At 46.2% G+C, this 17,571-nt stretch overlaps 1 protein-coding gene across 3 annotated transcripts in view; it reads right to left on the reverse strand.

Moving 5' to 3' along the window:
- SH3PXD2A (SH3 and PX domains 2A) overlaps positions 1–17,571 on the reverse strand; it is a 273,771-nt gene that overhangs the window by 222,888 nt on the left and 33,312 nt on the right. For all 3 annotated transcript variants that reach the window (XM_087765178.1, XM_087765179.1, XM_087765176.1), the window contains exon 2: positions 4,495–4,575. In XM_087765178.1, coding sequence (XP_087621304.1) covers positions 4,495–4,575 — 81 coding nt within the window. The remainder of the gene's footprint in view (positions 1–4,494; positions 4,576–17,571) is intronic.

Genomic DNA, 17,571 nt, shown 5'->3' on the forward strand with positions numbered 1-17,571 from the left:
TTTCTTGGCAGCAAGGGGCAGCACCCAACTGGGGTCATAACATCTATAAAAAGCCCAAGGTGGTACTGAGCAACTGGCAGGGAGAGGTGGGGGGGTGCGGTAAGAGCCACCCTTCGTACTTGCCAGCTGCAAACACTGTTGTTGCTTCCCAGCCCAGCATGGCAACTGGGAGGGTGAGCTGGCTGCATCCCCTTATCCCCTTCTCCACCTTATGCTTTGGGTAATTATTTATGCACACACTCAACTGTAAATCCCCATCCTGCTAACAGCCTCTGAAAGCACTTTCCAGCAAGAAAAACATGAGCCTTACATCTGTAGATGTCTTTTACTGCACAGTGGAAATGCCAGGAGTTATCCCTTCTATCCCAGTAGAACAGGGTCCTTTCTCAGCATCTTTGGGGACAACAGGAGCATTGCCAACTTGAACTACGAACTCAGGAGAGGATTCTGCTACTACCACCAGCAAATCCATCCGTGATGGTGGGAGACCTCGGATGGTATCCAGGGAATGTGCCTGAATAAGCCACCAGCCTGCCGCGAGGGTCAGCACTAGCTACAGGCAATGTTCACATCGCCATCTCTCCCAGTGATGGACGACCCACGTTCCCCCGTTCTGCATCGCAGGCAAGAGCCAAGCACCCAGGTGCAGAGTGCATGAGAAATCAGCACTTCAAATATTAAATTAGGAGGTGGCTTTGACCCCACGTGGTGCTCAGGTGCGAATGCTTCCCCAGGGTGAAAGACAACAGATAATTGGACTTGACAAGCAATTTATAGTAATGCTTTCATCTATGCAGAGTTAATTCAATACTTTCAATCCTATTTACTGAAATGTTGGCATCCACATGTATTCTGCTGCCATCATTTGACCCACGCTCAGCAGCAGATGTGACTTGGTTGCACAATTAAATGATGCAGCAACGCCCGCATTTAATTTAATCCTGTATTTATAGATCTCTAGCCTCACTGAAGCAGCATAGGGCTGACACTTGGCTTGTTGCATTGGGTTCTGTTTGCTATACTTTTCACACCTTCATGAGGCAAACTCCAGCTTCAAAATCCCATGGTATGTCCAGTCTCACTGCCCTATTACTCATCCTGAAAACAACGTAACTCCCAATTCAAGCATACACATTGCTGAAATAGCACAAACAAACACTTTTGGGATTTGAATCCTTGGGACAGAGCAGCCTCTTGCTGCCTACAGTGCCTGGGAGGATTTGCTAGGAAGTGTTTCAAAAAGCCCAGTATCTAGTAATGCGAGGGCTCTCAAAACCACTGAGCCACTTACAGCCGTTCAGGGAAAGGTAGGCTATCTAATTTTAAAGAAACATGAAATTGCAGTAGTGAAGTTAATTATCTGTATTCCTCCCTCCTTGGCCCTGGGCAGCTCCCACGGTTTCCCCATGGGTCCTATCCAGTGTCACTGTCAACACCAGGCATTGCAGCCCTGATGAAGTCAATACAAGCCAGTCCTTGTTCCTCTGCTTCCAGTCAAGAGCAAACGAGACACGTGCAGGCTTAGGAAGCCCTGAAGTGCAGCTCTGTCGTGGACACAGTGGGATGAGTGGAGCTGGCAGAGACCTGCAGACTCCAGCTGTTTCGGACATGAGTGGTGCCCGCAAATCAGCTGAGCTTTACTCACTGAGTGTTTGCTTGATTTTCTGCTGGAAGGGCCACATGGGGATAAGAAGGGACATTACCAAAGTAGATTGATTATGCTAAGACCACATTACCGTGTGTGGTATTGGGTTGCAAAACCCAGGTCCAACCAGTGCTAGGTCAGAAGTTCAAGCTTCCACCAAAAATCTGGAAATCACAGGTCATGTCCTTATCTGGAGCAAAATGAGAGGGACCTAAGGAGACTACCTTGATGCTCAACAAGCAGACACCTGCCATGTGGTCCACGACCAAGAGCCAGGTTCAGCCCCTCAAGGGTTTGGGGAATGGCTGGCACGCCCATGTTGCTCTCCAACTTCCATCATGAAAGGCTCTGCTCTGGGCTTTCCATTGGAAACATTGCTCTTCCATTCAGGAAATCTTAATGTGACTGGGAAGCACTGTCTGCAAGGCAAGATGCAGCGCAGCCTAGAGCCCCATTACAGGCCAGTCATGCTTCAGACAGCAAACATGGGGAATCCTCCACTGCTAAACCCTGAAACAGCTGCTTTACAATACCAGAAGGATTTTCCTAAAAATGCTAAGGTCTCCCTGTTGCTGTTGCCTGAAGCTAGAGACACTAGAAGCAGGTCCACCAGGTACAGGGAGCCATTAACCAAGCATTAAGCCTGAGCAATTACAAGCAGCTGGAAAAGGGGCTGCAGAGCTTCTACATGAAGCTTTCTGTGCCTGCTTATCCATGTGCTGTAGTAACGCAGCATTTGCCGTTGAGCAAGAATCACTGCACATGAAGCCACAAGTTTCCCAAAATGCAAAGCTTTCCCAAAGTGCCCTAACACTTAATTTGCTTTTCCAACTCCCTTTGCAGGCTTTGTTAGAGTTGTAAATATAAGTTGCAATTCAAAATCCAAAATCCATTTCACTTGCGTCACCTCAGAGATGCTCTGGCTGCATCAAGAGCCCAGAAAAAAATAGCAAAAAAGGAATCACCTCTGGGAGTCTAAAAGCATCTTATGGCAAGCCTGAGCACACAGGGCCTTATCCCCATGTTACAGCTAGGAAACTGAGGTACAGATCACCACCGTGATATGTTACAGAGACATGACAAGACCGTGGAAACCCTAGGTGAAGACCTCAGTTTCAGTAACTGCACGCCTCATGCTGCAGGAGCTAAAGAGGCTGTTGCAGAGGGCTGTCACTGCTGACGCAGTACTGGCCATGACGGAGATCCCTGGGAGGGAAAAGGGTTAAGGAAGGGAATTTTGTTACTTTCTTGTCGTATTTTCTCGTGGGGGGAGAAGCGTTGTGCAAGCAGTTTTCCACTGGCGCTGGGCCCCCTTGCACTTATCAATGGGACCTTTCAGGACTCACTCCCTGATTGAGACATCATTTCCTGTCCAACACACTAACCCCATTGATAACTCCACGCTTGATGGGAACTTTTCAAACCTACCAGCAAAGGCCAGGAGACCCAGAAGAACACATACATAAAAAGAACTGGGGCAAAAAGAAAAAGGAGAGAGAGAAAGAAACAGTTTTGGCCACAATCTGCATGCTGACAACAAATGCTTGTGACTATGGAGCTGTGCATCTTTAGCAGGTACATCCAACACAGAGAAGCCACTGACATACTCTTCACAGCAGTGGGACTGGTAGGCCTGGTGCTTCAGTCCAGTAAGAACTGGAGAGAGGCACAAGAGGAAGCTTAAGAACATCCCTCTTTTGTCTTCCAGTCACACAGCAAACACAGAAATCAGGCCTGGCCATAGAAATGGTCCCGTTTTCCACCAGAAAAGCCAGGAGGCCATAACCATATAGCTTGCAAAACAGGCAAGCTTCAGATGTCCAAGTACCAGAAATGACACATAAAGGGGGAGGAATAATGAAACTAGGACTCTTCAAGATATCTCAGATCAGGTACCAAAGGGAGGAACCCTTTTTTTCCTAATTTATCATGGCAAAAAGGCTCAGTGTTATTTCCCAGGACACAGCCCAGTCAGCTGTGCACATCCTTAACACCATCTGTGAGAACTCACTTGATATTCTAACCACAGCCCAGCTCCAACCACAAGCTCCAGCCCAAAATCAACATTTCCCCCAAAGTTCAGGAGTCTGTCAAACCACAGCTTTTGTTTTCATCCCAGGCAATTATAGTTTTGCTGCCTACGAAGGTACAATGATACAAAAGTATCAATGGATCTGGATTATTGCTAAATACCACATCAGCCAGAAAGCTCTCCCTACCCGTGCAGGTGCCTGGGAGCAGTACCAGAAATGAAGTAGCTGATGCCCACGCTGAAACTTTGTAATGTGGACTTTTCTCATTTCCTGGCTTCAGACATCGGTCAGCCACTATCCAGCAAGAAAGCTTTCAATGAAATGTAAATACAAGGCACAGAATACAGCAAGGGAGCTGTACAAAACAGCAGAAGCCAGGACACCAGTTGGCTGGGTAGATGGTTAGGAGGAGGGTCTGGAAGGTTTCCACTACCATCTCCATTACTGAACTGCTGTGGGAGTGTGCAGAAGCTCTGTTGTTTTCAGTGATTTGGGTAAGCAGTTTCTGGGGGCCAAAAATGTAGCGCGCTCTCTGTTCTAAGTGCATCTGAAGTATTTAAAATTAGATCCCCTCTTCAATAGGAACCATTCATGAAAATGTCAGCTTTAAATGTCTTTACAGTGCAAGTTACCCACTGTGAGCATACCACCCACTTATCTCATACCCTACAAGGACAGAGTCTGAAAAGTTTCAAGATCATGACATGTAACAGACCAAACAAGCACAAAGCCTTATTTAAAGGCACCATTAACCCAGCTAGAAACACGACTAGAAGTATGAGTAGAAATGTTTAATGTTAGACAAGACAGACTTACCTGCAGGTCAAAGAACTTGCTGTATCTCCGGTAGATGATCTGGGAAGTCAGGTCAGACCATGTTACGTTGATGATATAGACCTGTTCAGGAAAAAGAAAATACAAGTTAAGGTGGGTTCTGAAGCACAGGATACCTCCAAAGGCTGAACAGTCAGTACAGGTAAATTCCACATGTCGCTGCCTGCTCCTGCTCACAATGAGGAATATAACCTTGGGTGCAGGACTACCCTAAATTAAAGCCATTGCCCTCTTGCAGCCTTTAGCAGAGGTCTCAGGAGAGCACCCAGTGTTCTCCCACCCATCCCCATCACCAGCTCCCACTGATTCTGCTCTCCCTGGGATGAAAACTTTAATTGAGTGACAGCACATTTTCTGGTCCCTGGTAGCCCACCCTGCCCTCTACCTCTGCCTGTTTGGAGGGCCCCAGGGGCATGTCACAGGCACAGCCAGGAGAGCTATTCTACTCCTGAAGTAACAGCCCATCGTGGGCTGCTGATCTCCAACCCCATGCTCCAGGTTTTCCTTGTATATGCAGATATAACCATGGCCCTTCCCAGGCCAGATACGGCTCTAGTTTGACAAGGAAATTCAAAGGCAACTCAGCTCCAGGGGGGTTGTGGGATTACAACCGTGCAACACAACCGCTTACGCACATCCGTACATGCACGGCAACAGCTCAATCCTATAGCATGCAGCCCTTGCTGAGTCACGTCGTACCACTCAGCACCTCTGGCACCTATCAGACTGATTCAAAGGTGATATAAAGCAGGTCAGTGAGAATGACATTGTTTTCTTACATCGGTGGAAAGAGCAACACAAGCCCAGAACAAGCCCAGGATTTCCCTTGTCCAGGCCTAGTCCATGCCCAAAACAATCACCTTACAGAAACACTGTTTTGCCGGAAGCTGGGATAAAAAAAATTATTCGCACACGCATGCACACACATACATATATATATAAACACAAAAATGTTTCCCTTTGACCCTAGTACCTCCAAAACGTTTTTAAAAAAAAAGGAAAAAAATGAGCCAGATTCTGCTCTCTCATACACCAGCCTTCAGGCCAAATGCTGGTCCTGCTGCCTTCATGACAGATACACAAGACTTCAGCAAACACAGGATGGAGCCATCAAGGGTGACCACTGAGAGTGACTATGCAATGCCAACATAACGGAAATCACAGCTAGGCCAGCTCCTAGGTCTTTAAAACAATTTCCAGATTTCACAAATGGAGCGAGATAAGGATCTGGCAGAGGAAACAGGAAAGCATCCCTCCTCCCTCAGCCCCAGCGCTGCAGCAGGAGCTCTCCCTTTTGCCATGGATGCAGACGTGAAGCTGTCTGTCTCCAGCAACAAGGGATGGATAAGCATTACCCTCTTCTCCATCTCCCCCAGGACACCAGCCCATCTTCCAAGGTGCTGATGCAGGGTAATTGCTTCTGTGCTTTTAACAATAAAAGGTATCACATGAGAACCCCTGGAGGGATGTTGAAGAACAGTCTTAACAATGCTTTTCCAAGGACCAAGGGATTTTTCCCTTCTTCTTTCCCAGTAGGAGAGAGGTATCATCTGATATCCTGGAAACCATGGAGGTCCTGCAGCCTCACTTTTCTCTCTGCTTGTTACAACCACATTCAGTCCCCAAGGCAGTTTGCTCCCCATCTCCCAAAGCCCAGTTTCATGGTATTTGAGAACTGGACACATTGAGCACAGACTGTTAAGGAGATCTGGGGCCTTTCATAGAGCACTGAGGGTAAGGACTAAGAGCCTGAATTTGACTCAGTTATCCTATCAAGTCTATCTGCTGCTCCCACCAGAGCAGAGACCATCAAGGCTGGCAAAGGAAAGACCGCCCAGGAGTGAGGCACGACTCTCAGCAAACCCAGGTTATTCCTCTGCTGTGTCTCATATTTCTCCTGGAAAACCAAGCCACACAAATACCCATGTACAAAAGGGTGACACCAGCATTGCTCTGCTTCATGAAGAGGAGATAAGACTGCGTAATATGACGGTTTCAGGTCCCCTTTAAAGATCTTACCCACGCAGACAAGCCAAAAGAGTCACAGCCTGGGAAGGAAGCTGCTGTTGCCAACTTTCAGGCCAGCCACACTACACTGAAGAATATTTTTCCATGTGTTTGTTGTGAAAAAAAAAAAAAAAGTTTGTAGCTTCACTCTGAGCTAATTCACAACACAAATATTTCTACTCCTTCTCTATCCAACAGCTACTTTCAGATGGAAAACCCATTTGATTAAAAACAGATCATGACAGATGGGAGCTGACTGGGATCCAAAAGCAACTTCAGATACTGTAATTCTGGTCCTAGGTTCTCACAAAGGGGATGAGACAGGGATAGGAGAAACATATTGTACATGCAAATAAAGATTATATTTTTTCTTTAATTATGCGTCTTTTCTCCAGAAGCTAGAAACAAAACACACATGCCACAGACATCCAGGCTTTTTGAATTTCATGGTACTTCAGGCTTCCCCATGCTACTCTTTAGAACCCACAAAAACTGTGAGCCCCCAAAATTTTTAACAGCCTGCAAGTCTGCTTGATCAAGACCTAGTCCGGACAGGAGTTAATCCTGCTTTAAGAGTCCAGCACTGTTCAGTGGTGCAGTAAGTAGCACAACAACCCCATCACACGAGAGGGGACAGAGCTGGGTGTGAAGGGATATTCTGGGCAAGAGGCTGGATGTGTCTGGTGCAGGGAATGGGTGTTGGAGCTGGACCCCACTGCACGGTGCAGATGTGGCCCCAGCTCTGACATGCAGGCTCTGCCGGAATGAAGCAGCCACTGACTTCAGTCAAGCCAGGATTTTGCTGCACATTTGAAAGAGCAATTAAATCTTTCTGAGCCTTAGGTCTCTTCAAGCTCAGCAAGTGATGAATCGGGCAGCATACAGATGCACTGACTTCTATTTCATGGGAAGATCATAGCAGGAGCAAGAAAAGCCTTTAATCATAACCTGGAGCTCTGTGAAGCAAGAAACGAATGGGCTCAAAATCTGCCTAGTGGGACACAGGTGCAAAATCTGAAATGGCTATTGATTTTCTTTGCTTGTGTGCATAAATCAAATTGCTTCTTGAAAGCCACCATTTAAAACAATGGGGAATAACTGCTTGAAAAAGATCTGTAAAATGCCAGATTTTAAAAGCAAGGTCTAGAGGTTTCAAAAGCCTTAGATATCACATTTCTCTCCCTCGGAGATCAGAGTTTGGTGTTTATTCGCTTCTGCTGCCTTAGTTGGACCCATAACCTTTTCACGAGCAGCAAACATTACATCAGCTTACCTCGTCATTTTTTTTTTTGCTCAGATCTTAAAATGGGTCACTGCAAAAGCGATCAACGATATCCCAAGGGAGAATGAGAAAAGCAGTCCTGGGGGAGCCCAAGGTCATGCAAACGCAACGGGACAAAGAGGCAGCAGGAAATATCAGATAAATACGGAGAGCCATCCCACGCTCGGCCGCCCGGCAGGCCCAGCATGGCTCTCCCGAGCTGGCCACAGAGCCAAGAGAGGGCTTTCTGCAGCATCTGACAGCTCCCAAAACTGAGCCACGCGAGCCACCGCTCCAGCGCACAGCTGGTCCTGCCCACGGGAGAGTCCCAGGTCCTCCGCACGCTGCTTCTTGGTAACAGAAGATAAAATCAAAGGGTCTTACATGTCCTGGAGCAAGCTCTTCCGTGTAAGTACAGTGTTTTCCTAGGGTCCCTACATGCACAGAACGAAACTTTAATCATGATTGCAAATTATGAATTGCTACAACAATAAACTACTTAAGGTAAAAAGACCTGCTTTACATATCTGACATATTTATGACCTTAAAGAATCAAAATGCAGCTGCAAATGCTTCACCTTAAAAATCCTTAACAAAAAAAAAAAAAAGAAGTCCTTAGCAATAAATAATAATTGAAGTACAAATTACAAACAACTTACTGCACAGTCACTGGATGCTCCAGCCACTGAAAATGTTCAATTTTTAATTTCAGAAATCCAGTCTTTTTTTTAGTCTACTATGTATTTTAAAAGAAATGCTTCTTCAGAGAAACAAGAAGCAGGTCTGTACAAACTGGAGAATATTAATCAGGAACTGAGCTTGATAAGCAGCTCTTAATATTCATGCTGCATGAAAGAAGGTGCAGGACATCAGGGGGATTTTATCAGCTGCTAATTATTGTTTAATTCTAGCTCTGGGAAACTTCCATTTTACCCACCACAGAGCAGAAAATTTATTGCAAACTGAAGTTCTTGCTCTCCCTTTACTGCCCACGCCCAGCGATGAGGAGAGATGACTTCCTACTACAAAAAGCCTTCACTCATGTCACTGGGCATGGCTTTATCACTGAATGTCTTGTTTTCAGTGGAAAATATCCAGTTGCAGCTGGCACAAAACCCAGAGGTAAAGAATTCAGGTTATTCTCATGTGACTGATTTTTCAATTGGCTTTTTAAAGGCTAATGTTTTGTTTTCTATAGCCAGATGAGGTGGAGTGGAAGATAAACGCCTGAAATGAGCAGTCTGATGAGACCAAGATAAGAACATCCACAAATACACAAGCTATTGGCAAAGACAAGATTGCAGAGCAGAGACTAGAAATACGCCTGCACCCATAAGAGAGGGTGCTGTTAACCTTTAATAAGTAATTACAGTAAATACCAGCTATTAAGAAAGTTTTATGAATGCAAAAAAACCAACGCTATGGTGTGATATATATGCAGATACCGTCACGATAGCCTCTTTTATCCTGGAGAACGTCAGCTTCTTCAAAGTCTCGTATTAAAGTGTTGGATGTTTGTCCTCCAGTGAATCATGATTGAGCTGGAACAGACACTCCTTTTCCCTCATATTCAGATGCTATCACTGCCTGTGAGCTGGAAACCTTCCACCAGCACAGCTCAGCATGTGAACACTCCCTGGTCCGCTTCCGCGCAAAGTCAGCCCGACTCCCGCAAGGCTTGCAGCAATTTCAGCTGATTCATGCAGCTGGTGGAGTTGACATTAAAAGAGATCAAACTGCAGCAGCCCTCCACAAAGTCAACATGCATCCATGCCCTAAATTACCAGAGTACAGGCACTGCACCGACTTACTGTTTGCACAACCGTTTTAATGTCAAAGATGTTCTGATGACCAAAAGTCAGTGCTGGCCCAGAGCCAGGTTTGGAATGATAACAGCCTAGAGACAGCACTTTCGGTACCCACGAGGTCAAAGCAGCAAAGCTGCTCGCCTTCCAGAAGTGGCGCGGTTGATGTTAGGTACCTTCTTCCACCCCACAAGACATTGGCACCAGCAGCCAGGGTTTCCCTGGGGTGAGGGTCCCCAGTGTCCTCAATTCCTGCCCCATACAAAAGCCAGCATGGCAGCAGAGAGTAAAATGCCCCAGAAATAAGCACAGAGAATGCAGCCCCTCCTCCTGCACGCATCACCTGTGCCTTCCCTTGGCTTGGACACATCCAGACTTTCGGAAAGTTCACATTCGACTCCGGATCCAGTGAGTGCAGCACGGGCTCCTTGCCCAGCTCACCAGCATCCAGAAGGCCCTAAAAAGCACTGTGAGACCTGGGAAATTCCCACAGAGATGAAGTCAGACCCTCAGCCCTGAGCCTGCGGCGAGTCCACCACCGGTGCCATGCAATGATGTCACCTTTCAGCACGATGGTCTCTGAGGGACCACAACGCAGCCGGGACACAGCCGAGGAAGGGCTATTTTCAACCCCAGTCCGGAGCTGTTCTCGCCCCAGGAATTTGAAGAGTGAGCTGAGAAACAGAGATGAGGCTTGGAAGAAACATGAAACCCAAGCAGCCCCAAACAGGAGATCTTCTTGCAGGGTGGTTGCTGCCGTGGCAGGGTGTCTTAGAGCAGTCTCGAGCACAGGAGCTGACGCAGGCTGCACGCAGGTGCAGGGTGTCTGGCTTTTTCATGAAGCAGATGTGGTTTCATGGACATCCCTCTAACAGCTCGCGTTTCCATTACCAATGGGGGAAATGTAACTGAGAAAAAGCCAAAAGAACCCATGGGTCTCATGGACAAATGTTGCACGTACCTAAGTTTTGGAAGCAAAGCAGAGGGAGGGAACAAATTGGACAGCCCCAGCGTTCACCAGTTCTCATCTTTGAGCAGCCACCACACAGGCAATTTAAGCAGGACACAGCAATTCCAGTTTGCATCACAATTTGCAAGCTAATTTACAGTCTAATTAAACATACAGAGAAAGGGGCCGGGGGGGGAAGAAGGGACAGGAGAGTTTTCCTTCCTTCACTGTTTTGTCTTGTGCATCTTGTTTCAGCTCTGAATGGCAATACAAGAGGATTAATGCTGGACTAATGTTGCTTCTCTTTTTCAGCCATATCACATCAAATCCATTCTGCCTACAAGCAAAATAAACTCATTTCTAGCTCTGAATCCAGCCATACCCTGAGATTCAAGCTGGGTCCTTTCTAGTTTAGAAAACCCCACCACTACTGCATCCTGTATGGGCACAGACCTTCCTCCTGGTGGAGAATTAATGAGGATGAAATCCATTTCTCTCTGCCAAATTCTGGTACTTAAACACAAATGAGAATAGCAAACAACTGCCTTGAGCCAGCCAGCAGACATCCCTGGGAATACAGGAAGAGGAGCTCATTTGAGCATGGAGGCACCTGGCTAGATGTTTTTGCTGGTTTCCTAGCTTTGGGAGTACAGACCAGACAAGGAACAAGGTTGTATCTGAATAATGAATCCAGCTCATCTTGTTTACACAGGCAGAGTAAGACAATACTTAGCCTCCCATATTTTTTTCATACATTGATGAGGTTTCAAAGTCTGTCGTTCAAATTTCTATTTAGTCTCATCTTCATCCCTCAAGTTTTTTGGCATTTGCCAGCTTGGGTTTTTAAGCACTGACTTCAGGACTTCACAGCACCTTCCTGCTAAGAAGATGCTAACAAGTCCCACGCAATCACACCAATAAGCCAAAAGGGGAAAAGCCTCCCCACTGTATTTCTTTGCACAGTCATTTGCATGGCCATGAGAGGCATAAAAAGGTAAAAAGTGGAATTTGCACCCATGATCTGTGACAATAACTTGACCAGAGAGCTGCAGAACTGGAACAGCTGGGAGCCCTGCAGCTCGGTTACAAACCGCCTCCGAGCTTCTTGCCAGGCTTGTTTGATTACTTCATTTAACTTCATTCTTAGGGGTGTGCGAGCAGAATATGATGTGTCTAATTCTTGCAGACATGCAGTATCTGTGTTGCATTAGCAGAGCTTTGTTTGTTTTTTAACTGATATCCTGGGTCGCGTCAAAGACCTGTCAAGGCTCCTATCTTATCTCCAACATATCCAATAACTAGAGCTTATGGAAAGAGAATAAGAAACAGGACTAGTAAAGACTGGTCGCTTCCCTGCTACCACCTCCCAGCTTCAGGAAGCAGAATAGCAGCTTCTCTGCAAGGAAAGAGCAGACAAGCAAAGCAGACAAGGTCCACCCATTAGATTTACGTATGCGCATAAGGGAGACAGAGCATCTGTGGAGAGTACAACATGCACTCGTATTCTGTTTCCAATCTGTTTCTATCCACCTGCATTTACTTTCCATGTATTGTGGAACTATTTGCAAAGCAGAATAACCACAGGACTGAGTTTCTGCCATTTAAGAGTTGACAGACGATTAGAAAACACAACATCTAAGCCTACAGAGCATTAGAATAGCAGAGCGACAAACGTAAAATGGAAGTAAGAACATACAGGCTCTCTGTGAAACCTGGCTTTCTCATGGCCTTCTCAAATGCCCCACCTGGGTCTGAAAGAGGCTGGCTGTGGCAAGCAAATGAAAATAATCCAGCTGCACTTGAAGGTAAAAAGTTTTCGTCTTATTGCCTCTTAAATCTGGATCCCACCTGAATTATAAACTATTTTAACTCAGTGCTTGCGTCTTTCTCCCCAGCAGGTGGTTGGTGTTTCATGAGGACCCCAAAATATAAGAATGTCCTGGTGAAGGAAGAGAAGCTCCTTTCAAAAAAGGAAAGAGAACTGGGAAAACAACAATCAACAGACAAAACAGACCCTCTCATATTTAAGTTTCAAGTCCTTCAAGTAAGTTTGACTGAAAGATTCTGAATACAAAAATTGCATCAATTTCACTAAATTGGTTTTAGAAACTGATTTGTAGTTGAAGTTGTTCTGAAAAGAAACATATCAACCCTGAAGAGTCTGGCTCAATGCAGAAGTCCTCAGTGCCAGTGCTGGATGTGGCAGTGAGGTGGAGGTCCCTCTGGCCAGTCACTTCTCATTTCTTACAGCCATCATGTAGGCTGCATGGTAAAAGGTAGACACAAAGGGGACATGGCACTTCTTAAAATTATTTTTAAAAATGCAGATAATTTCATTCCCCTGCCCTTATTCTCTCCACAGGAACAGATTTTAAAGATTGAATCAAAACTGGCTTCATCCTGCTTACGCTGAAATTAATTTTAATAAGTACTGAGGCCAGCTATGAGTTCCTTTAAAATTCCTCCTTAGTTTATAACACATCCTTCTAGCTTCAGCCATAAGAGATCACTCTGCTGTCCAGTCAGTGCTGGCACCAGTCAGATGAGGGCAATGTCTGTGAATTAAACCCAGCCCTGGTCCAAAGGGGTACAATCTGCGTCTGGTTTTGACTGCCATTACAGAGTCATCAGACCCATGGAAGCCAACGGGAAGAGTTTCATTCCCTTCACGGTGCTGAATCAAACCTCATGTGAAAGTGGGATTGCTAAAATATCAGAAGGATGCTGCCAAATCAGAGAGATTCAAGAGAGAAGCAGCTGACCTGATTCTGGCACAAGCAGAATTGACTTGGGGGACGTTCAAAATAGGATGAGTAGAGCTCTGCTCATATTTAAGGCAAAGGGATTTTTGTCGTTGAGTGCCCTGGGGCAAGGAATACAGGAACAGCTTGGTCAAATGAGAACTAACAAGAACCTGCTTGCTACTGCGTTAAATGCATCAAGATTGACGAGACACAGAGAGAGAAAATATGATCTGGAAATTGCTGTTTTCCAGTTAACACCAAATCTCACACATCTTTGCACAGAGTTACTTATGCCTGTGGAAGATCTCTCCAAGAACCTTTCCTTCTGCTCTAAGAACGACGGCCCATCTACATTGTACCAGTAGGGTTGTACTGATGTATTTTCCCAGCTATGGAGCATGTACACAGTGCTTAGAGCATACACAGCCTGCGGCCACGCGAAGGCAGAGCACACCATGATATTGCTGACCCTGTTTCACTTACGGGTACAGAGCAGATTATTGCACGCTGTATGTGTGTAACTTTACTTACACAAATGACAAAAAACTGCCTGCGCAGTCAGCCTCACAATTGCAAAGAGGCATTGCTAAAACCCAGCGTCCCTTTCAGCTTCCCGTGTTCAGGATTCCTGCTCTGCACCAACACTTGCATGTAGTTTATATTAGCATGCAAATCTTCCGGCTTTGATTTGTAACCTTACATATGACCCCCAGATGCAATGTTGGAAAAGCAAAGCAAGGGCCTGGGAAAGGGAGCAAAACTCCTCCAGGCTCTTCCAGAACAATGACAAAGCTCTGGGACATTCTTAGTCCAAATAATGGAAATTCTCCTGGGATTTTGCCATAGAATAGTGGGATAATTTTTTTATTCTCATTTTGAGTAGAGGGAAACAAAAAGTTCATGTAAACCAAGAGACCCTCAGATTCACAAAGCCAGACCTGAGAGGTACAGTACTTTGAGTGTGATCTACAATCCCTGACAAAAAACAACTCTGAAAAACTCTTCTAATTTCTATACAGTTTGTGCAACTACATTTTTCATGCACGACTGAAGGATAAAACTTGAGGTGAAATCAACTGGATCAACCAGCAAAGCATCACAGAACTGCCAGTGTAACACGCTGACAGATGACTATTTGCATTTTAATTGCAAAATGCTAGAAGAGTGACTGAAAAAACAGACCTATCCTCAAAATGCAAACACCATTCAACAATCATGCAATGCATTTAGATCTTTGATTATACTGCATGACCATATATATGTAAGACAGAATGTACTTGTTCTCTACAGGACGCTCCCGACAATGTGAAACCAACTCTTGGAAAGAAGGGAACAAATTTCCACAACTCCAGAAAGATGCAGTGTTGAAGTCACTGGGAAAAATTTCGTTGCAGTGACCTTTGATTTCACGCTTAGGAGAAATCCAAGTTTCTTGTGGGGAGAAGAGTGAAAGAAGAAAATTATTGTGTGTCCTAGTCTTGTGAAGAACACCCAAGTTTCACTGCGAAATGCCAAAAAGGAGGCAAGCATGGAGGGCCCTCCTTATTCCCTTCAGTGCTTCTGGCCAAGGCAGGAAAACTGATGCAAGAGTCCTGCGCGGGACAGATCCCCCCCTGTCAGGGCACAGCATTGAATTAAACACAAAATTACCTTCTTCCTGTGGAACTTCAGGGTTTTCAGGCAGATACTCTGCCAAATCCTCGCACCCTCAATCACTGCCTCTTTGCTAAGTTGAACTATTGTCTCTTGCCCTTTCCTTCCCTCCTACTCTTCTCACAATCATCCTCCTTTTCCCTCCTTTTCCCACGCTTGGCTTCCTGCCTTCCCACTTGCAGGAACACCCTCTCCTGCCCTAGACGTGCAGGACTATCACAGACAGCGTAAACCCATCCCTCTCCAACTCTGCGATTTGCTGCCTGGGCCACACACAGGCAGAGACACACAGCCATCCTCACCAGTTTCCAGTTTGCGTTTATTCAGCACAGCGGGCTGTGGGTTCTGTGGATGGGCGAGCTTGGCTCTGCCTTGCTGGGATACAGGGATACGGAGGATATGCTTTTTCAGCCTGGAGCAATACCATGCTTTGGGCATTTCTGCTCAAAACATCACTCCCCCTTTAAAACCTGCAAATATAAGGACCCTACAATAGGAAAATGTATTTAACTGCTGGGCACAGGGACAGCTGCTGGACAGGACAGTCACACTGTCTAACTTTGTGTCCCCAGCTGAGGAGTTGGGAGATGAGTCTCCAGACTGTAATGCAGCCAGAGGAGAAAGTCCCCAGGTTGTGCTCCTGACCTGCACTGCCCACCAAACCAGCCCACTTCTCCCCAGACTGTGCAGAGGGTGCAAAGGAGGTGGGCCCCTAAAAGGATGTAAAATCTGGGGATGCAGCTATCATCGGTAGTTGTAACCATACTGCCAAAGGACACGATCATCAAATCAGCCCCCAAGCCTGGCTCATGTACTGGCACAAGCCATTGCCTTAGCTCCCTGATGGAAGCCTGGACCCTTTTGGTGCTGGGGAGAACATTCCCAGGGATTTTCAATCACCCTGGGCTGGGCTTTGTCACTCGCACAGCCTCCCCCCCAGCAAACTCCACATCTCCTCTGGAGACACATGCTGCCCTTTCGCAATGCACTTTCTGTCACAGCTGTCAGGGGTGGCAGTGATGGCGACCACACTAATTCCTTCTCATTTACCTATCGCAACCCAGCCACAAGCCACACATACCCCGAGAGTTACTCATTTTTGGAAGGAGAGTGTGCGGCTGCAAGTCAGCATGTGTCACCTTAGAAATAAGCCTTTTACGGCCATGCCTATATTATACGTTCTATTGAAACCAGTAATAAAATATGAATCAGCAAAATGACTGTATGCATTTACATTTCTGTCAAATTCAGGGTTTACAGTATATATTGGAACAATAAACAAACCTCTTCCTTTCAATCCCCAAGCCTGAATATTCTCCCACTCTTAGCCACTTAAAGGGAATTATTAATGTTCCATGGAGAGAAACTCTATTAAATCTGCTCAAGTGACCACCCAAAGCCCAGCAAAATTACTGTCTGTAACAGCAGGCTTTCAAGAACTAATACAGCTGCACTCGACAGCATCTGGAGACAGCAGGAATTTGCTAGGCAGGATTTTGGGAAAAAGTCCTAGTTTTATGCATCCCAAAGTCAGGATCTGAAACTGGTCAAAGCTACTCATTTCAGATCCCTCTCTAGGTACACGGCTAGGGTAGACATCTGTCTCTGAAGGTTCCTCTTCCTCTGCCTGAAGGAGGATCCTATGCTAGCAGACATCTAATGTCTACAAGGCTGGAGTTAAGGTAGATGTACAGTAAGGAAAGGTCTACGTGGTGCAGAGATGCCTAAATTGACGCTGACCTGTGTCTCCTCCATGACGCAGCACCAGCAGGTGGTGGTGGACTCATGGTGGTCCACAAAGCAGCTTCGCTAGGTCAGCCCCACGTCTTTGCAGGGCACGTTGGCTCTGGCACAGCACCTTTTGGATGCGGCTGCTCTGCTTGATAAGACTTCTGAACACCGTACGCCTCTGCCACAGCCACCGGGTCCAACTGCTAGTGATGCAAAGCTTCCAAGTGCCAGACCCTTTTAAAAAATGAGGATTTGACTCCAATCCTCATTCAGAGGATTCAAAGTTTTTAACCTGGGTCCCCAGAGTGATTTTAAATTCCAATTTATGAAGTGCTAACACAGGAAGGAGCTGGAGGCACCACTATAATTTGCCATGAAGCAGATATGCAAAGATAATAATCCTGACAGCAGGCCAGGCCTGACTGCCAGCGCCCCGACAGCCCACACGGGCACAGCATGGATCAAAGTCAGCTCCTGTGTTTAGTGACCTTGGACAGGCAGTAACTTGTGCTCATGGAGCCTGGGAAGAGGACAAGCTTTTTTTTTTTTTTAAGAGATGTTTCCTCTTTGACTTGACTCAGCTACTGGGTTCAGAGCTGCGCTCTTGACATGCAGCTGCTTCGCCAACACACCCCCAGGCACAGGCACATGGTGGGGCTGATGGGTTGGACAGCCAGGTTTGATTGAAGGACACAGAAACATTCTGCCACCCCGCAGGTGTCCTGAGAGACAGACAAGCAAGACAACTTTTGTCCCACCCAAGGGCAGCAAATGGGTTACTCCATCCCTGAAGTGAGCTGCAGGACAAACGCATCTCCTGCCAAGCATTTTGTTAAGAATGATCTGATTTGAAAATCCTTTCCCTAAGTGTTTGCTCTTACAGTGCAGATCTGAAGATGACTGAGATAA

Source organism: Nipponia nippon, unplaced genomic scaffold (genome assembly GCF_047370975.1).
Source record: "Nipponia nippon isolate SJK-2023a ecotype South Korea unplaced genomic scaffold, ASM4737097v1 scaffold_3, whole genome shotgun sequence".
Classification (NCBI taxonomy): Eukaryota; Metazoa; Chordata; class Aves; order Pelecaniformes; family Threskiornithidae; genus Nipponia; species Nipponia nippon.